At 44.2% G+C, this 20832-nt stretch overlaps 2 protein-coding genes across 2 annotated transcripts; one reads left to right on the forward strand and one right to left on the reverse strand.

Annotated features, from left to right (window-relative positions):
* Positions 1 to 194: 194 nt before the first annotated feature.
* On the reverse strand, positions 195 to 5771 carry kdf1b (keratinocyte differentiation factor 1b). Its single transcript, XM_040188594.2, has 4 exons — positions 5270 to 5771; positions 3680 to 4611; positions 3495 to 3581; positions 195 to 1840 (listed from the first exon to the last, which is right to left on the reverse strand). The coding sequence occupies exons 2-4, from the start codon at positions 4578 to 4580 to the stop codon at positions 1746 to 1748; spliced, it is 1083 nt and encodes a 360-aa protein (XP_040044528.1). The 5' UTR covers positions 4581 to 4611; positions 5270 to 5771; the 3' UTR covers positions 195 to 1745.
* Positions 5772 to 6295: 524 nt separating this feature from the next.
* Positions 6296 to 14331, forward strand: LOC120826373 (palmitoyltransferase ZDHHC18-B). Its single transcript, XM_040188589.2, has 9 exons — positions 6296 to 7162; positions 7711 to 7871; positions 8856 to 9005; positions 9160 to 9297; positions 9561 to 9612; positions 9719 to 9821; positions 9957 to 10066; positions 10495 to 10588; positions 12477 to 14331. Exons 1-9 carry the CDS (start codon positions 6909 to 6911, stop codon positions 12813 to 12815), a joined length of 1401 nt encoding a protein of 466 aa, XP_040044523.2. The 5' UTR covers positions 6296 to 6908; the 3' UTR covers positions 12816 to 14331.
* Positions 14332 to 20832: the final 6501 nt, after the last annotated feature.

Genomic DNA, 20832 nt, shown 5'->3' on the forward strand with positions numbered 1-20832 from the left:
TTTATTACTTTCTCCATAACGTTTGAGAACAGCGTGACCTCTGTGAAAGCGTGTATCAAACTTTATGAATAAATGATCAGGTCTCCTTCTGGAGGCGGAACATAAAAGGTGTTATGACACAAACTCAAAAAAAAAGGGTGCTTTGACTCCCTTGTGTGGCCGCGTGTGACAAAAGACCAACAAACAATCTCTTCTTTTTATTTCACTTTATTACATGTAAAGCAACAAATCAGGTAAAGGATGATTGTTTCTTTTTAGCATTTTCTGCTTCTTGGTCACAACCTGAACAACCAGTTTCCCACCATTTCATTATGACTGCGCTGATGCTGTAAGTTCCTGACCTCGATTATCTGTCGCAAACACATGTCCTCATAATTACCATTGAAATGGGGCACAAGAGGATGGATCCTGGGAGGCAGTAGTGTAATCTGGACAGTTAAAACACACACTTAAAACATGTGGATTGGCGTCCCGTGTATGTTCACTGGGAGGTATTGCAAAGCAAAGACAAGCCAATAATGATAAGAATTCCTCGGCGCTGAATAAATTCCACTGAGTCATCTGGCAGGATTCCCATCAGAGCCCTTCACTCGTTGAGTCACATTTATGACATTATCATTCTAGTACACAACATGAGGCTATAGCTGCAGCAAACACCAGCTTTTTCACAATCACACACTTTATATATTTGTTACACTACAAACAACCTGCTTTGAGTGAAGAAAAACAGGCCCCACGCTACATGAATTTCATGAACCTCACACTAGCAAACATTTTCACAATACATTTTCTCTCGTTGGGGGAAGAAAACAAATATTTACTTGGCAAAGGGGAGACCACTTTCATATGTGTACAGCCAGTATGGAGCCTAAAGCCAGATAGCGTAGCTTAGCATTAGGTCTGAAACTGTGCTAAACAGCGAGCCTGGCTCGGTCCAAAGATAACAAAACACTCCAACCACAATCTCTGGAGCGCCCTTATTAACAGGTTGTGTCTTATCTCTGATGAATACGGACCAAAAAAAAACTGTAAGAATGTCACATCGTATCCAAGGAATAATCTGGTGCGTGAGGAGAAACGCCGGATAGAACCAGGCTAGCTACCTGTAGTTTAAATGCTAAGCTGTGGCTTGTAATTTCTTCTACTGTACCATCGGGCAACCACATAAATCCATTAATATTAGAATTAAAATATTTAAGCCATTAAACCTCTTCTTGCTGCTCGATAATATTACTTCATCCATTCACGCTGTGGCCACACCGCGCATGTTCCATCATGATAAAAACTCCAGGAGACCATTCAGTCGTTCATCTGGAGTCACTGAGTGGGAATGTGAGATACACAACCACTGGATTGAAAACATTGAATCGATTTTAAAATTACACAAATTATTTAAAAACAAAATTTAAGACAAGATGAGGAAATTTGTAAAAGAAATACATGTATATTCACACAACTTACAGAACTAAATAAACGTTGCTTAAGAAAAGCCAAAACGAGTCAGCTTCAATGGACGAACTCTCCTTCAAGGACGACGGGACGCTTTGACTCAATAAAAGCTCCACCAAGGAATCCTTCAAACACGCACGTAAGATCCAAACATCTACACACACAGAGGGAGAGAGAGCCCCGAGTTCACTGACGTCCTTCCGACAATGTGGATATTCACATTTTCATTCCGCTCCGCCGCGTCACGTTTCAACGCGTCCTCGTGCAGACAGCCGGGCCAATCGCATCCTTTGTCCTCACGTCCTCACAGAGGTGCAACTTAGCGGGACGCCCGAAGACGTGGTCTCGGCGCGAGAAGGCGAGTAGGCCGTTGGAGAACTGGAAGTATGACCTGTAAAGGATGAATAAAAAAATAAATAAACAAAAGACTTGTGTTTCAGCTTCAGTTCTGCAAACTGCCTCCCATATTATTCACAGCGGCTAGATGTGCTTTCACAGTCGGGGTACAGTGAGGTTGGTGAAATAACAGCACGCACTTTTTCACGCTCTCGGCCCGCCGATAGTCTGCCTTGCTTTACTTACAAGATACCGTGTGAAATCGGAAGCGGTTTTACGCTTCTACCTGGGGGGCCCCAGGTTTGTTTGTTTGTTTGTTTGTTTGTTTGTGCTACGTGCATGAGGACGCACCCAAGCCGCCCGGCACACATTCCTGCCAGCGGTTTGGAACTATTCCGCTGATCGACGGGTCGTGGGACGGCACGGGGAAAAGCAGCGGGGGGCAAAAAGCAAAAGATCAAATTTCACCGCACTTGCGGACTTGAGAGCCTCGGGCCCCGTGGGCCCCGCAGGTAGTCATCACCTAGTCACAATTAGCAAATGGATGTGACAATGCTTAAAAATATAACAAATAATTGTGTCTTATCAGCAAAGGCTTAAATGAAAACTTTGAGTTCAAAAATATAACTCACACACGGCGCCTTTAAGAATCTTCACACTAATTTCATTGCAATTAAGTCCCGGCTTTTGGCAGACTGAGCCACAGGGGAACTTTCACATTTCACCTGCTAGAGTAACATCAGCGTATAATATTCCAACTGCGGGTTGAAGTACAAAAATGATTTTGCATAAGGTCCGTTGTTGTTTCCATATATATATATAGATATGTCTTTCATCTCTTTCTCACTTCTCTGAGCAAAATGATTCACGTAGTTAGTTCTGTTTTGGTGCAGCTCTACGACGTGATGTTACTGGAGTTGATTTCTGTAACAGACATGAAGGACCCACTAAACATAATGAATCACAGCAGTGTCAGCTTGGAAGAAGATCAGGACATAAAATCATTTCTTTTGTAGCCTTGTTGGGGGTTTAGATTTAGTCATTTACTGCTTTTTAGATTCCAGTATTTAAAAAATATCCGTCTTTCAAATCCAAAAATAAACGCACGAAGGACACACCGTCGACACGTCTTATGTTGCTCGACGGGAAATCCAAACTCAGGTGCGCGTTGTTGCTCAGTGACAGAGCGAAAGGAGCCAATCGCGCCTTCGAGCTTGAGGAAGGCCTCGCGTTCCCTGCGCCTAAAACCTGGGCCTCGTCTCTTGATTCAGCCACCTGGCGCATGGCCAGTTCTGGTTGCTGTGGACTGACGGGACATTTTAGGCTCAAAGAGTTTACAGTAACTGAAATGACTCTATTAAATATGACAAATCTAAATACAATGCTGGGTGCTGAAAGTCGGAACAAAAATGTATTAGGAAGTCAAACCGGTGTTGAGCAATTTCAGATGCAAACAGACTGAGGCGTATGCTGCCGGATAATTGCTAGGACGGCCACTGTTGGTGCGCACAAAGGACTTCCCTTGTTACAATAGCCAAGTTATGCCGAAGAACAATGTGCATTATTAAAAGCCTCTAATGCGGCTTCGGTAAATAGAATAAGTGAAGGACACACTATTGGAGTTACATCCGATCTTCATTAAAAACGGTTTGAGGTATTTGGATGTAACGGCACACTGTGTTTGTTAGTCCATAATAAAGATGTCTTACCTCCATTGGCTCGCCACATCTCTCTGGCACACTTGTCAGAGGAAGTCAGATCGGATATTTGAATGTTTGGATTTGATTTGTAATCATCTTGATCAAAACAGATTAAAAAACAGTGATGGTTACTTCATGGTATGAAAGCACATTCAGATTTTTGGACTCGCGACGTGAGAAAACCCGCAACTCACTGTTGTTGCTTAACAAGAAGGAATCGCTCTCCCTCATCGTCTCGTTCCCGCTGTCCGAAAGCGTCCTCTCGTTCCTGGAGGGGCGCGGCCTCCTCTTGGCGCTCTTCCTGGTGCTGATGCGAATGATGCCGCGCACCAGCCGACATTCCGCCTCCTGCTCGTCCATCTTGTGCTCCTCCGCCAGCGAGTTGATGAGCTGGTCGATGGCCCTGCTCTTCCTCAGGAACACCGAGTCAGAGGTGCACCGGGCCAACTCCTCGATCTGGTACTCGGAGTAGAGCTCCAGCAGCTTCTTGGTGATCAGAGAGTCCACGTTCTCCTCGCTGTCCTCCCACCCGTCGAACCTCATGGACTCGTGCAGGGACGGGTGGCTGGGCTGCGTTCGGCTCGGCTGCACGTACGATGGAGATTTAGCATCGAGCTCCAAATACTCTCTCGCACTGTCGACCCGGACTCCGTCGATGCAAACGTCCCCGAGCCAGTCCGTGCCGTCGTCCTCTTTGTTGTCTTCCGGGCCCGCCGACCGGAGGCTCACCGTCTCCGGTTGGTCCGGGGAGCTCTCGTCCGGCGCCAGGCACGGCGCCAGGACGGAACGCCGGCAGACCCCGTAGAGGCCGCAGGTGAGCACGCTGCACACGAAGGTCCTGCAGCTCCTTTGAGGAGAGCAGGGATTGCAAGTGTGCGTCGCAGCAGACGGGTCGGCTGAGCCGGGGATGAAGCCGATGGTTTCAGACTCCTTCCCGTTGGCATCTTTCAGGTGAGCTTTGTGTTCCGACTTTGGCTCCGGGGTGGGGAGCCTCTCCTCCACAGGGTCAACGCAGCGCTCCTCGTAGGACGACCTCTGGCTGCTGCTCCGTCCGGTGCCGTGCTTATAGCTGTGCCTCGAACCCCCGGCAGACATGACTCAACCCCCCCCTCCTCCTCCACGAAATCTGTGCAAACGTGAGAGAAAAGGAGTTCCATTGAGAAAATGACTTCAAGGTGAGACAGTGAGGGAAAACTTCAAAAGCTTGTAAAAACTAAAGTCCCTCAAGGCCGCCGGAGGGCATTTCAACAATTGTGAAACTAATATCCCCAGGTGGCAGGTAAAGTGACCAGACTGGTTCTCTGCATGATGAGTATGTAGTCAAATCAACTAGTCACTGTATGATGGAAGGGGGATTTCTGAAATGTCAACTAAGTATGTTACATTGCAACTCTTCAATGAGGAGAAACTTAAATATTATGGGAAAAGATTGAGAACGATTGCCTACACCCACAGGCGTACTGCTTATTTCAAACCCATCGCTACACCGGGACAGTGAATCAACACAATAACAATAAAAAAATGGGGAATTTAATTCCACGCTTACAGCCACTTTAGCAGCAAACCAGTGAAAACATGTTTTTGTTGTTGTTGTTGCATGCACCTGTTTGTGGGTCGCATTGATGCCGAGTTAAAGAAAAAGTCGCTTGTGCTTTACCGCGAAAGAGCTTTAACTTGGTGGTTTTCTTCAAAGCGCGTTTGGCGTTCCGTGAGCTAATGTTTACAGAAGCTGTCCTTCCAGTCATTAGCCGAAAGCTAATTTTACACGGTTACCACCTACTCACCGTTTACACGGTGCGTCCAACGACTGACTTCCGAATTACTGTCGTCTTCGCCCCCTCACGCCGCACATGTCCGGCTGAAATCCGTTTTTGAAGGTCCCAAATTGTCAACTCCGCTCGAAATTATCTGTTTCAGTCGAGTTGTTCTACCTGCTCCGTACCTGAGCGTCAAGGTAGCGGAAAAGCCCCAGGTAGCTTGAACGGGAGACTGGACTTCCGGTTGTGACTTACCGAAATAAAACGCAAGTAAAATTTATTTTACTTGCGATTTATTAAGGGTATCTACAAAGATAACACGGCCTGAAAGTAGTAGTATAATACCACTCTTCTTGAGAGTGGTATTATAAATAGGACTTCATGAAACAGTGCCACACACACACACACACACACAGAAATCAACGTACCCCTGCTTTTATTTTGACGGGATCTCAGGGTCTATCTAACCTCCCGGAACACCTCGTACTAAAGTGAAAGGTACACAGTGACATTGAAAGAAGCCTAATAAACCTGTGACACGTTCCATGACTCGACATATTCATAGAAGGTTCAAAACGGTTATTATTTTACTAATGTAATTACCCCCAAGAAACTAACTTTAACACAAAAAATGGCTGAAATGATTTAATAATATTTTGTCACTCAAACAAACAATGACCCACATACAGTGACGTAACGTTATAACAATTTTTTCCGGAATATTTACGTATTACCTATAACTATAGCCTACAGTTATACGAGCATATTATAAGGCATTATAGGTTTTTAGTGTAAGTCACATTTAACCAATACATACATTCTAATAGATTGAGACATAATGCTGTTGTTGGTGTGCGAGTATAAACCTATGCAAATATTGGCTCGTAAATCTCGCAATAAAAGCCCTGTTATCTTGTAAAGTCACCCGGATAGGAATGTGTGGGTATTTATGGAGAAACACATTAGTATTTGAATAATTCATTATTTCGTATGAACGTCATTGCGATCATCATCGCTAAGAGTGCGTAAATATTACATTTATTTTGAAAGAACATCAACCGGAAACAACACATTTCCTTTGTGTTAAGTTTGACAACATCTGGTTGTGACAGCGCACCGGGTTCCATTCGCGAGCCTGTCGGGAGTCTTTGAGGGGAGAGCGATAACACAGACAGGAGACTTCAATTTTAGTGCTCGTATTGATTTTTTTTTGTATGCATGCAGGACCTCTCGGGGTTACCGGAAGGGGTTTTGCCAGAATGTGCAGGACGAGCGAGCTAACAGGCTAACAATGGGTAACTGTGTTTCGGCTGCGCTGGTGTGAAGTAACGTTCGTCTGAATGGCTAAGCTAACAAGCTAACGATGACCAGTTGTGTCCGAGCGAGGACGTTCTGGAGGCTTACCGGGGAATACGTGATAAGTCACGGGAAAGTAACGGCACCGGGCATGTGATTTCGAGCATGGGCTCTTTTGGGTTGATTACAACTAGATGCCCAGGATACGCTCTTTTTCTCCGTTGAACATTTGCCCTATTCCGCCGCTTCGAGCACGGGGTGGTGGTTGTGGTGGTGGAGGGGGTGGAGGAGGGGCGGGGGTGGTCGGTGATGCCCAAATGCCCCCGGTTCACCGAATTGGGACCGAGCAGCCGACACTTCACCGTGAGCCATGAAAAACTGCGAGTATCAACAAATCGACCCGCAGGCGCTTCCGCCCGCCACCCCGAACCCCCCTCCGCCCCCCCGCGGACCGCACGGGGACCGCGGAGAGGAGCCCACGGCGCCGAGGAGAAAGTGGCAAGTTTTCCCCGGAAAGAATCGCTTCTACTGCGACGGGCGGATCATCGTGGCCCGTCAGAGTGGCGTCCTGCCCCTCACGCTGGGTCTCATTATCGTCACGTGTGGATTATTCTTTATATTTGAGTGAGTTCGTGTTTTGATGTTGTGGAATGTGACGGCACGTGAGCCTCCGCGGCGCTGTAGCGGCGGGGAAAACTAGCGGTTTAAATGGATATTTTAATTGATTTTATTCCTGCCCGGTGTGTTGGATCTGCGCCGAACCGTGGAGCAGGTTCTGCTGATCCATGACATGTCGTCACTAATGTTTGAGGAGAACCATTTTTCTACTAAAGGGCAAGTCAACCTAAAATGGTAAACTAGAATAATGTAGTCTGGCAAGTTTTTTTTTTTTTGCATTTCCGCTTGGGCTTACAATGTGTACAAGATGTACTGTGGTATAAAATTCTGCTTGCATGTAAAAAAAAAAAAAAAAAATCTTACCCTCAGTATACTGAATAGTGTGTTACATCTCCATGGATTTCAGATGGTGATTAAAGACCCTGAATGTTAATTAAAGCAAGATTCCCTTGTGGGGGAAAAAGTAGGTTAAGTTCTAAAACAGCCCTTGTCTCCTGGCTTTTGATTTGGTGAATCTGAAGTGTAATTCAATCTGTCTCTGCTCCATATCACAGCTGTCCCTTCCTGGTCAAACACCTGACCAGTTGCATACCTGTTATTGGGGGACTCCTCTTTGTGTTTGTGGTCATCACCTTGCTCCAGACCAGCCTCACTGACCCTGGCATCCTGCCCAGGGCCACTCCAGATGAGGCTGCAGACATTGAAAAACAGATTGGTAAGGACTAACTTGGTAATACGTGGGGTCGACACTCAATTGCTTTTGACTGCTACGAAAGACTTTTGCAGTGTGTTAAATATTAATATAAAGATTTCTATTCCTGCAAGGTTGTGGCAGTGTGTTTAAATTCTTTGCACCAGTACTGTGTCCTGAAGGAAATGTGATCCCTAAACCCAAACTGTTTAAGCTCCACTCATAATTCATGTTCGCAGTGTGGCAATTTTTGTCACATAAGCGCTTCAACGCGGTTTACTTTGCTTCACAACGAAATTCAGTTACAAAATTATATTTTTTGACCTAACCTATTTGGACTTTTTTTACAAATATTTTTAAAAAAATCTTTTTCTCTATTTTTGACCCAAAATATTTGGCCTAACTTTTTTTTAACTTAATATTTTACTTTCTTTCTGTGACATTTTGACATAACATTGATTTTTTTTTTCTCCTTCAATTTTTCCAAGATGTAAAATATCTAATTTCAATATAAAAAATATAATATGTAAAATATAACTTTTTCAAAGCATTTTTTGATGTATTTTTGGACTTTTCTTTCCAAAAACCTTTCATCCTGACTTTTCTTTTCACTTAATATTTGACGTTTCTTTCTGTGAAATAACGACATAACATTTTTACTCAAATGTTCTTTTCAACCAAATATTTGACTTTTTTCCCCAAAAATGTTTGGACTTATTCTTGGCCTTGTTTTTCACTTAATATTTGACTTACTTTCTATGACATAGAGACATATTTTTTCACTTTATATGTTTTGACTATTTTCCCATGTCATTCATCAACCAAACATATTTGGGCTTTTTCTTAAAAACAATTTTCGGCCTAATATTTTTTTAAACTTTTTTTTCCATAATAGAAGTTGGTCAATCACGGAATGGAAGAAAACTAAGGGGCCTGTATTGTAGTACTGTAGCACATGTCAAGAAGTGGATGTTCACAGCAGATTTGATCTTGTCATCATCTCTGCAGACAACACTGGAAACGCCAGCTATCGGCCTCCGCCACGCACCAAGGAAGTCCTCATCAACCAGCAAGTGGTGAAGCTCAAGTACTGCTTCACCTGCAAGATGTTCCGGCCTCCGCGCACCTCCCACTGTAGCCTGTGTGACAACTGTGTGGGTGAGCGGTGGACACACACACCAGCACTCTGACATGTACACCTGATGAATAGGTCTCACAGACTCACTGCAAACCTGATTCATTTGAATATTGACTTCTCAGGACTTGTTAGAGTACTCTTGAAGTAAATGCATTTGGTGCGTTTCTCTCACAGAGCGATTCGACCATCACTGCCCATGGGTAGGGAACTGTGTGGGAAAACGCAACTACCGCTTCTTCTACACCTTCATCGTGTCGCTCTCCTTCCTGACGGCGTTCATCTTCGGCTGTGTGACCACACATCTTGCGCTGAGTATGTGTTTGCACGTTTTTACTGATAGTGATTGCTAAAACACCTGGCTCAAACAGGCTCTCCCGGTATCGGTGGGCGTTTGTTTGGCTCACGTGGACTGCCAGATGGGCGGGGTTAATTACATCAGAGCAGGTTAGGTGCCTGATGAGAAAAACGTATAGAATACATTTTTTATATTGGTTCTGGCACAAATTTTCCTCCTTTAATGGCCGTGGAAACTCTCTTTACGCCAGTGTTTTTACTTTTCTTTCTCTCTCCTCCAGGGGCTCAAGGTGGAAAAGGCCTCGTGTTCGCTCTGCAAGAGAGTCCAGGCAGATATCCTTAAATCACAAATGTGTTTTTAAGATTTCTGATTTTTATTTATCCCCCCCCCCCCTCCCCCCTCCAAAATACGGATACTCTCCTTGACTCAACCTTTCACTGCAGTGGAGCTGGTGGTATGTTTCTTCTCAGTCTGGTCCATCTTGGGCCTCTCGGGCTTCCATACATACCTGGTTTCTTCCAACCTCACCACTAATGAAGATGTGAGTGATGCGTTCTGTTGAATCAGTTGGAAGTTCCTTTGGTGTGCTCTGATGCAGTATTAACACAATTGTGAACATTATTGATCAAAAATGTAATTAAATCAAATATAAGCTGTGAAATCTTGCATGTTCCAGATCAAAGGCTCCTGGTCAGGGAAGAGTGGAGAAGATGTGTCCAACCCGTACAGTCATAAAAACATCTTTGTCAACTGTTGTTCTGTGCTCTGTGGACCCATGCCACCCAGGTTAGTCCTAATGGGGGTTTACTCTTTATCTTTTTTTCACTTGTTTATTTTTTAGATCTGTATAGATATTGTATGGGACCCCGTTTCAAGTTTAGCATTCAACATGAATTGATGAAACAGAATTTCAATTGACAGGATTTGCAGAATTGGCCAGCTGAAAGAAGTTTAAAATAAATTATATTTACAAAAGTTGTCATAAATATACATTTATTAAATTTGCTTACTTGAAGCAATAAAAAGTCAAGCAAATAGATCTTATTGATGTATTGGAAATGTATGTAAATATCCTTTTTTTCTTTTTTTTTCTTCTACCATTTAAAAAAAAAAAAAAAACTTTTTTGTGCTCGCCTCTGTGATTTGCATAAATATGTTAATTGGTATTTCTGACTAAACGAGGAATGTTCTTGCTTTCTGTATTTTTCTTTTAGCTTGATTGACAGACGAGGGTTCCTGCCCGCGGATGAATCCGTGCAGACGGCGGCTGTGGACACTGAGCTGCCCACCCTGGCCACTAAAAGCGTGGTAGGAGAATCTTCAAAGTTGGCTTTTGGCTTGCAGGAATCCATCTCTCCCGTGCCTGCACCCCCCTCCTCCCATCGAAACTGCTCCTCCGCCTGACCGACGCCTTGTTGCCTCATGTAGCTCCAACCCGGCATCTGTGCGGAGCCGTTGTTGACTGTTGTGTATGAGTTAATCCCCACATCAGTATTAATGCTTCTGAGAAGCTACGTCTCGTTTACCTCACAGACCATTCTTTTTTTTCTTTTTTTTTAATTCGGTCAGGGATGCTTTTCCACTCGTATGATTTGTGTTTGTGTGCTGTTTATCACAAGCTACACCTCCAGTGTTTTCTCATGTGCAGTATTTGTCAACTCAGGGTGCGTGAAGCTGTCTCTGGTAGTGAGGGACATAAAGGAGGCCTCAGGGTTTGTTTACAACACGGTAGAGGTTTTTTTGTTGTTGTTGTTGTTTACACCAGAATAAGAGTTGGTTTGATAGCCATTGGTGGAGCTGTGAAGAAAGTTCCTGGTTTTGTATTCTGTTTGTTCTTTCAACGGCCTCATGTTAAGTCATTTGTCCAAAGTCAAAGTGGCAAATTATTTGTGACGCATCATGTCAATCAACGTTGTTTCCCTTCCTGCTGTTTTATTTGTCCATCTTGTTTTTAAACGTGTTTCTAATATTGTCAGTATCAGATATGTAAAATAATAAAACATGCATTTTTGTCCAATGCATTTGATCATTTGTGAGTCCTCATTTTTCAGTGTCCCCTTTGTCCACCCACCCAATCTGCACAGCGAAAGATTTTCCAAGGGAAGGAAAAGCTCCTGACAAACACAGCGTTTGTCTACTCTGTGCTGCCCCCCCCCCCCCCCCCCCCCCCCCCCCCCCCCCACACAAGGAGCAGAACCATCTGGATTCTGCTGATCAGTCCCTGCAGGAAAAGTGATTCTTCAGCTTGGTAGCGAAAGGAAAAGTGCAGAGTTCTTCTGTTCTCTTCCCACCCACTGTGTGTGCATGGCTTCATCCATCCCCCGCCATGTTGGATACGTTTCAGAGTGCATCATTTAACACTTCACAATGAATGCGGATGTTTAGATTTGGCTGAAAATATTCCATTATTTCAACCTCGATATTCTGGTTTACTTCAATCGTGTTTGAGCCGTGATTGAGAGGAAAAGGTGCGTTACATTGATTTTTTTTCTTTTTAGTTTGAGAGGAAAAGGACATATTAGCTTGCATAGCGGACTGGTAGTTTTTAGTTTTGAATAAAAAATGCCCCTCAGGGCTTGATGCTCTTGAAGGTTATCCATTATTAACACTTTGAGTGACTTACAGCTTCAAGGCTCAGAACGTTTTAGACTTAAATCAGGCCAAAAGCTGCACTGTTCAATACTTTATTCTTAACAATACACTTATGAGTGAAGTGTGAAAGACGTCCAACTACAGTTTTTGCAGCTCTGCGCAGCGTTCTAGCTTCTTTCGGCCTAATGTTTTGGTCTTGTAGTGAATAACTTCACTGCTCTTATCTCGGTTTCGTCGGCAGCATTCAGATGTTTTCTGTGAAAAAGATCAGAAGAACCCATTGATCAGTCCAACACCTTGTTGGAAATGGTAACCTGTACGTGTGCAGCTCCATTTCAACAAATAAATAATGTAAACACAGTTGCTGCCAGGAATATGAAAGCAAGATGTGCATTGAGTATTATAACGTTGATATGATGACATCAATTCCTCTAGAACAATTTGGTTCTTGGGCTAAACTATCAAAACCAGATTCCCACAGGTCCAATGTGCATCCACATGCAGCTGTACCGCATGAGCCATTTGCCCGCTCTTCATCTTCACAATCCTTTTGATCACTTCTCTTCTCTCCCTCCCTTCCTTCCTCTCTCTGGTGCCTCTGCAGTGCACACAGGGAACTAAAGGTCTGCTGGAGTCGGCCACTATCCCTCCGCTCCTGTCCGCCTCGTGTCCTCAGGGGAAACCTCACTCGGCCCGTAGCTGCCCGGACAAGGGCCCGGCGGTGAACCCCGACCCCGAGCTCCCCACCAGCTGTGGTCGCCGCCCCGCTGCTGGCTCCCCTCCAGCACGTCACGCCAAGGCTCGGGCGAAGAAAAGCAAACGGGCCGCTCAATGTGTTCCCAACCCGTCCTTGGACGGACCCGTTTCGCCCGCCTCTCCGGACGCCGGCCCCGGCTCCCAGGCCGGGGGCCACGTGGGCGCCACCTTCGCCTCTTTGCACTGAGTGAAAGTGACGGCGATCTCCAGTGGAAGCGCACGTTGTTTGACGCTTGCATGCTGTAACACAGTCAGATGACAAATAGTGTGAGTTTAAAAATGTGTGCTATTTGTTGGTTTATCTGAAAGCTCTTGAGTCTTGTCAACGATGAAGATGACGTCACTAAGATGTGTATTTGTGTGTTCAACTTGTAGTGGACGTAGGGACGCTAAAGCCGACTGGATGTATTCTGGTTGTAAAGTAGCATCTTAGCCTTTTGGTGTAGAATGAATAGCACACGAAAAGACGGTGTACTGATAGAGCCATATGCCTTCCTGATGATTCTCATGTAAAACATGAATTTTACCAGCATGTCAGATCCATCAAATATTGTGAAATAGTAGCTTTGATGTATCAGGTTGAAAAAAAAACAGTCCTAAGGGGAAAATCCATTCCAAATGTTGAATTAACACTGATTTCTATTAGATTTACAGCTCAGTTTATAATGGTGATACATTTGTTCTTGGAGAGCAGAGAGACGGTTTCTGCTGATGATGTCATCTTGAGACACACAGGCAGTGGACAGTTGAACGGGTCATGAGGCTCCAACAGCAACTCTGCCATTCATATTGGAAAGCTCTGCTTTAAAAAGGTCAAACGTAGTGCTCATAAAGCTCATTTTTAGACAGGATAACCTGAGTGGAGAGCATTCAGTTCACCCTCAAGTCTCTGCATCCCTTTCTCAGAACATTTCTCCGATTTTCTCCTCAGATTTTTTGAATTGCACTTGTGAATTTGGACTCAGTGTGGGTTTTCCCTTTAACTTAGCACACGAAGAAACACAGTGTGTTTCAGTTGTATCAGTTTGTACTGTATTTTTGTGCCGTATAAATGGCAGTGAATGCAACTGCATGATATTGACAAAAAATGTATTTTCAATTTAGTTTATTTACACCCTTTCAAAACATTCCTTTATACGCCTGAGAGATCCTGTAGCACTTTTCGTAGGAAAACTGTGATCTGGACTGTGTATGCGAGCTGAAGCGGTACTGTTAACAGCGGTTGTGCTACACCACCTCCTGCTTGAGCCATCGTTAATATCAAAAGATTCTCAAAGATTTAAAGCTTCCACATCCTGGACCCGCAACAGCGATACACCTTTTCTCCTCCGTACGATTGTTTACTTCAACTACTCTAAGAATGTGAATGGTGATTGGTTCTCAGGGGGGAAAAGTGGGTGAAGTGGGAAGGTATTCAATATGCAAGTTTAATGTGTGACGTGTCACGTTGATCCTCATTGCAACCTGATAGCAATGGTTGCACAAAGAAATGCAATGATCCACGTGTTCATCCCAATGCACTAAATGGTAGGCACACATGAACACACACACACACACACACACAACCAACGTTAACGCTGAGCTGCATCACATGTGAAGTATTCTATGTGTCCAAAGTCAACCAAGCACGTCCACGATGTCACACATACAAGTAGGCTGCCGTCAAAAGGAAGGAAAAGGAAAATAAAGTTGAGTGAAATAAACAGATTGTTTGTTTTGATGAACAATGTGGTGGAAGCGGATCCCAAAAACGTTTAAGAGAGTACTGATTCAAAAAAATCCAACCAAACCAAACATCTGCCCACTGTATTAAACAGCACCCAGCAATGATGACCGTGGAAGGCCTCCTGTCTCTGTTACATCAGATCCAACAGAGATTTGGGCCAACGATAATGATATCATCATCACAAAGAGCAAGCAGAATATAAACACGTGATTAGGATCTGCCTTATTCAGTCAATCTGCTCTCAAGTTGGACCAATCAGAGAAGAGCTCATACCTGCGCATGAGGGACAGAGCATTGGACCAATGAGTATCGCCTGCTGTGCATCATGATGGGCATTCGATCGTGTTGTATGTGATGTTACATCAAAGCATCTCTCTTAATGTGTCAGAGCAGTACAGCGTGCAGTTTGGTTTTTTTATGCCGCTGAAGTTCTGCCGTCCACCACTGGATGACAGCGATGACCTAAAAAACATGCCGCTGATGTCAGACAATCCATTCGCATCAACCAGTGTCCTAAATACTGTGCATACATTCGTACCACTTTCCCCTTTTTGACGCAGCTGCTCCTCCAACCTCTTTGCCTCACCTCTACCTGGTGTTATTGAGGATTCCTCTGCCGGACTTACAGACGTAAGTCCGTCCCTCACACATTTTGTTCACATGATAGTGTCAAAGGGCGAGATCATAGATGGGTTCCCAGATAAAAGGCCGCTCAAAGTAAAGGGTAGCAAGTACGCTGCCGGCCCGGTTTGGCGTCATTCTTGGTGTGATCTAATCACGAGGCGCTCTTTAGTTTATAAATAATCATCCTCTGCTGGTTGAGTCAGCACACATCAGATGAAAGGCCCTTTATTTCTACCACGAGTTGTCCTTTGGTTTCTGGTTCTACCGGTTTTGTTCTACTCATGGATGTATACTTACTGCATATCAAATGAATAACACAACGTTTTCCACCTTCCAGAGTCCTTCCACTGCTGTGCATGCAGCCCGCTGAACATGCACATGCCCACACACAAGTGTGGCTCCCCCGCTGACACTTTAAATTGGGATCTCAGATCCCAGGCTCAAAGTTTTACAAGAATAAAACCTTTATGGATTAAAAATGTACAATATGAAGTAATATATTATGTAATCATTTACCTGGTCGTAGCACTTCATTGTTTAATCCAGGGTCGCTCTCTGTGAGGCTCAGTTGTTGGTAACAAGCTGAGTGGATAGTCATCACTTAAGCATCCATAATGTACATTAATGTGTGGAATAAGTATTTTGTAATGACAAATGTCTACTTTTATCTCTACTCAGAACACGTTCGACCTTCACCCTTTGGGTGAGCGTACAGACTTCTACGTATCTTACTTTTTTTTAATGGGAAAATGGAATATGTATTTGATGCTCTTATAGAATAGGACTTGTCGTGTTACGGACGTCATATGCTTGCATTGTGTACCTGTTGAATTGCAAGTATTCATTGTATGTTGTATGTTCTATGCCCTAATGATGGTTCAGTACACAAGCCACACCCTTGATCCCTGTATAACTGCAGGAATACAACATAATATTTCAAAGACGGTTTGGAAAGTTTGTTTTGACGTAGTCTTCATTTCAGTTCATAAAGACTCAATAGCGGGCAGAACTATTTTTTTCCAACCACAGTCTCTAAAAAGTGTGTTTTTAAATAACATTTGCTTATTCAAAACTGCTTTTCATTGGCAGCACATTCTGCAAACATGTTTGTACCTTTCTATGGGAGAAAATACTTTGCACATTGTACCGTCGACCGTCATTTTCGTCCTACGTCTATCAACAAGAATGAGACTCCGCAGGATTTATTGCTCCCACAGGCTGACCTGCATACATTCTGGGCTGCGTCTGCTATTCGTAACGTGAGAAGAACCAGTTTCAGGTTCACTAAAGAGACTTTGTCCCCATTGTTGTCATCACAAAGGTCAAGGGGCGTTGCCAGAAACATTGCTTTCATTACCAGCTGTGTCATTATCAAAGAATTAATCCGCATCAAAACAATGCCGCTGGTTAGCTTTTACTTGATCGTGTTTCCTTCTAACACCTTCTTTCTTTCTTAAATGCCCTAAAACGACCCTCTTTATTGTTCCATTTCTGTCGTGAAAAATACAAACAAAGGCTTTAAAGCTGCATTTATCGATATCGTTGCACAAAGATACTTTGACCAAGGTCTATTTCTAATGTGTCTCTTGCACCGACGACCCCGCGGAGGATTAACACCTGCATCCGCAGGTCACCTGAGCTCTTTGTCGACATTCGGCTCATTGCTGTTCGGGTTCATCCAAACCGCCTTCATCCTTTTCATTTACAGCTGCAGTAAATCCGATAGCAAATGACTCGGATAAATCTACTGCGCGCCGACTTTCCCAGGAACAAGTGAAGCGAGGGAATATTTCTCTCAGCAGTCCGTGGAGACTAACAAGGGCTTCCAAATCAATGCTAATGGTGTTCCATGTTTGTCAGATATCCAAAGGCAACCGTTTGCTTGCTTCTTTAGCAGTAACAGATGTAGTGTGCCTATGTGTAAAGCTTGTTAGGATTCTCCCATGTTGCCTAAAGAAACATACATGCAGTTTGAAATGGAGAGGTAATGGTTCATCTGACATCCGGTCAAGTGACGATAGATATTTAGCCATTTAGCCAATACTGGCACACACACATCAATGTGAAAAATAGTGAATGACCTCTAAAGGACCTCTGGTAATGTCTTCGTATTAAATCAGTCCGTGTGCCTAAATGATTACCTGGGCTCTGAATTAAACCACACATTATCCACCATTATTACAACCGGCATGGTTTAATCCCCGTGTTTTCCGCTCCAAAAACGTTAACCTCGTTTGACTTCCTGCATTGTGACTTCGGTTTTGTCGACTAAAACGCGAGCTAAGCCAACAATCTGTAAACTGGGTTGCACAACCTGCACATCCGTAGCATGCTAACGTCTTTACAAGCGGGGGTCCCCCGATGCACTGCGCTCACAGGAGTGCTTAAACGGATCCGATCGCTGCGGGCCAAAAGGGGTCTGCCATGTCTAATGAGTTCCTCAGAAGAACACGTAAACGTTTACTGGGAAACGCCGCTCGGCTCCCCTTCCTCGTCCGCTGTGTCATGAAAAAACAGCTCTGTTGCCAAGGAGCTCTGTTTAATAACCTGCTCATGCAGCCAATGACTGCGTGCCTCACTCCAAATATTATTACCGTCACAAGCACGCTCACGTTGTTGTGCGCTCGCTCCAACTGCGTCGAGAACAGGTTTCTCAAGATGCTTTCTGTGGTCAAAGACTCACCGAGAGGCTGTATTCCTGCAATGAGGATAATTATACTGTGGTTATTGTGGAGGGATTCGATTACTATCTCCTCCAAGAAGCTACTCTTATGCACTGAAAATTCAAACCGTGCCAGGGATCCGTGTAAAGGTGTAAAAGCATGAAATGCACAATGCAAAACACATCATAAGTGGAATACTGGCATAAATAACAAATAAAATGGACTATAAAGCAGATCTAAAACACACAAGTGAAGTCAGACAGCCAAAATGCAGAAATACCTTCATGCCAGTCTGGACGATGTGAATAGGAACGCGCCCGACAACGATTGCCTACAACTCGTGTCAGGCCTATTGTGAACAAATCAGATCCATCCTCCATGAAAGGGCGAAGGTGGAGAACCCAGACCACCGGAGGGACCTTGAAAGCACCTTTGTGTGGGGAAGCAGCCAATCCAGGTGGAAAATGTAAAAAACTTGATCATCAGGATGCCTCTTTGTAGACGTCTCCCAGGCTGAGCCAGAACCTGCTCCAGGGGTTCCACACCCCATCTGGCCTCAGGAAACAGCTGGAACAGGTAGCAAGGGAGCAGGCGGTCTGAGCTACTAAGCCTATACTGCCACCAGGAAGAAGGAAGATGAGGAGGAGAGGAGATGGGGATACATTGCAAAAAGATGGGAGACTGTGACGTGATGAACGGAAAACGGCAGATTTCAGAAGCAAGGAGTTGTCTTTCAGTAAAGAGTTTAAAATAACCCAACTTTCACTTTTTAACTGGGGCAGAGGAACCAGTTGAATCAGGAGCCAGAACAAGTCCTGAGTCCAACCCGTCCACCACCCCGACTTTCCATCTCTGACGACTTTGATTTAAATGTGTTTCATTCAAAACAGTTTCATCTAATTATATCATTTCCCTGGTAAACCAGCCAGCACATCCCAGTGAGAGGCCATAGTTCTTATGGATGGATATTTCTACATCACATGGTCTTTAGTCTTGTTTTCACATTGTCAGCATTGTGAAACAGCAAAAGCACAACGTGAGTTTCAACGATCAAAGTTCTGTGTCATCGAGTCGAGTGGCCAACTTTTCTCTTAACCAGATACAAGGCCTTTGGCTTCGATGGAGGACAAACATCGACATGCAGCACAGGGAAGGAGAGGCGTCTTTGATGCGAGTGGGCTAAAGACATGTAAAGAGTAATGCATGTGTTCCCTGTGCTGAGCCCCAGCAGAGCCGGTTGCACCTTCTGTTTGGACAGCTTTTCAAACTACACCGATATCATTCAAGCACAAAAGCTCTGATTAGAGCGTCTCTTTGTCAACACCTTTACTGGCGAATTCCGTTTCTTTTTTAATAACAATATCCGACTGTATGCGTCTACTAGCGTGTGCGATTGTATTTGAACTGTTTTGTTCTCAAATCCGCTGCTGATTTATTAACCCCCCCGTTCCATTCCGTCCCGTCCATCTGCAAATCCCAAAACATCGGCGTCGGGTCTGGCCGTCATATATCTCGGCGCTGGTTGATATCCAGAGGCAGGCGGTCTGACCGCTGGCAGCTGGAAGTCGTGACGAGCAGCTGGAGGCCACGTGTTGAGTGGATGAGCGCTGGAAAGAATCAGGCTGTTCTTAAATGCTCTGAGGAACACTCTGTAACTTGTGTGTATTCCAACAAATACATTTGTATGCGATGCACAGCTGCAAACATCGCATGGAGAAGCTTGGGTTGGTGGGTGTATCATGAGACACTAAACATTCAAGTTCATTTAAAAAAGGATTGTAAGCGTTTAACCTAACTCACATTTTTTTTCATAGGAATGCAAGAAAAGGAACAACTATTCGTAAGACATGATGAGACCCTTTGCGTGTGGATACCTTGAAGGTTAAAGGAACTGTGACGCCAATGAACAGACGAGAGGGAAAAGCCGTCTCAATTTTGAGTTTCAGTGCTTCTGACTAAGCTCACTTTGCCTTTTCCTCCACTTCGGACGGCCGTCTGCTCCCATTCGCCGTGACGGAATCACCGCGTCAGGTTTTCTGCGGTTCAGTTAGAATGAACCGCGGGTTTGTCTGCAGCGATGGGCTGGCGTTGCTCAGCCTGCGACGCTGTGTGGGGTCGCCGCCAAGGTGAAACCCTGCTGAATCAACTGGGGGTGAGAAATCACATGCAGCTGCTCGAAAATTAATTGATTTTTGCTTTACAGGCGAGTTTGCAAGCAGCTTTCTGCAACTACACCCCCCCCCCAAAAAACCCCCCCGCCTTCAATAGTTGAATCTGGAAATGATTGATGTGTGGAGTAAAATGTCATACATTATATATAGTGTTCTAGAGTCTAACACAGGACCAAAAGTCGAATTGTTTCGTCTTTCTGACACTCTGTTCAGCCGTGTATCTGTTGCTTAAGTCCTAAGAAAAGTCCACTGATTCTCAGCCAAGCCGTGATGTTTCTCCTGACCCTAAAACTCGTCACATCTGTTTCACAACATTAAGTGTCAGGATAGATTGGAAAATGCAATATCCTCAGGTCGGTGCCCCGAGGTGAAGAAGTGATGAAATACGATGACGTTTTCTTTTCTTTTGTGTCAGTACTTCTGCGTTGGTGGGTATTTTCTCTCATTAATGTAAATATAGCTGCGTCAAACGTGTCAGATGGAAGACGTAATTCTGAGCTGGTTTTGGACCTTGGGAGGTAGTTGGCGAGGAAAAAATAATAAAAAATCCATTTCATTCTCACACAAAATGACCAAAGCTCGGTTTATCTTCGTGGAGGGGCTGGTTTAGTTTAGAAGTTGGTAAAACACAGGAAGTAGTCCAGCACTAAAGTAGCAGGACAGAAAAATGTGTGTTCTGGTTGAGGGAGACACATTGTTCCTTAATTCACAACTTCTACCAGAACATATGAGTCAAGTTTTAATTATTACCCAGAAGGTTTTTTTGTTGTTTCACCACAACAAAAGCCTTTTCCTAACCGAGGCCAAAGTGTTTAAGTTACAAGCATAAACACGGACCTCGCCCGAGACATAAACATAGTTTAGTTTAGTTTATCTTAGTCAGAGTTATTTTACTTGATCTGATCTCTTGAATTCTACTTCAAAAAGGGTTTAATATTGAAAACACTTTCATAAAACACGTTTTCTATCAGGCTCGTATCACTCTTGCAGGAACACACGATATGTTGTGGAATGGTTGGT

Source organism: Gasterosteus aculeatus, chromosome 10 (assembly GCF_964276395.1).
Source record: "Gasterosteus aculeatus chromosome 10, fGasAcu3.hap1.1, whole genome shotgun sequence".
Taxonomy (NCBI): domain Eukaryota; kingdom Metazoa; phylum Chordata; class Actinopteri; order Perciformes; family Gasterosteidae; genus Gasterosteus; species Gasterosteus aculeatus.

Bases quoted from the DNA above. Each gene is read 5' to 3' on its own strand.
- LOC120826373 (XM_040188589.2), top strand. From the start codon at position 6,909: ATGAAAAACTGCGAGTATCAACAAATCGACCCGCAGGCGCTTCCGCCC. The intron at 9,613-9,718 runs ATATCCTTAAAT...TCAACCTTTCAC, and splicing joins CTGCAAGAGAGTCCAGGCAG to TGCAGTGGAGCTGGTGGTAT. The intron at 9,822-9,956 runs GTGAGTGATGCG...TGCATGTTCCAG, and splicing joins ACCTCACCACTAATGAAGAT to ATCAAAGGCTCCTGGTCAGG.
- kdf1b (XM_040188594.2), bottom strand. From the start codon at position 4,580: ATGTCTGCCGGGGGTTCGAGGCACAGCTATAAGCACGGCACCGGACGG. The intron at 3,582-3,679 runs GTGAGTTGCGGG...GTTTTGATCAAG, and splicing joins CTTCTTGTTAAGCAACAACA to ATGATTACAAATCAAATCCA. The intron at 1,841-3,494 runs GTAAGACATCTT...CATCCTTTACAG, and splicing joins GATGTGGCGAGCCAATGGAG to GTCATACTTCCAGTTCTCCA.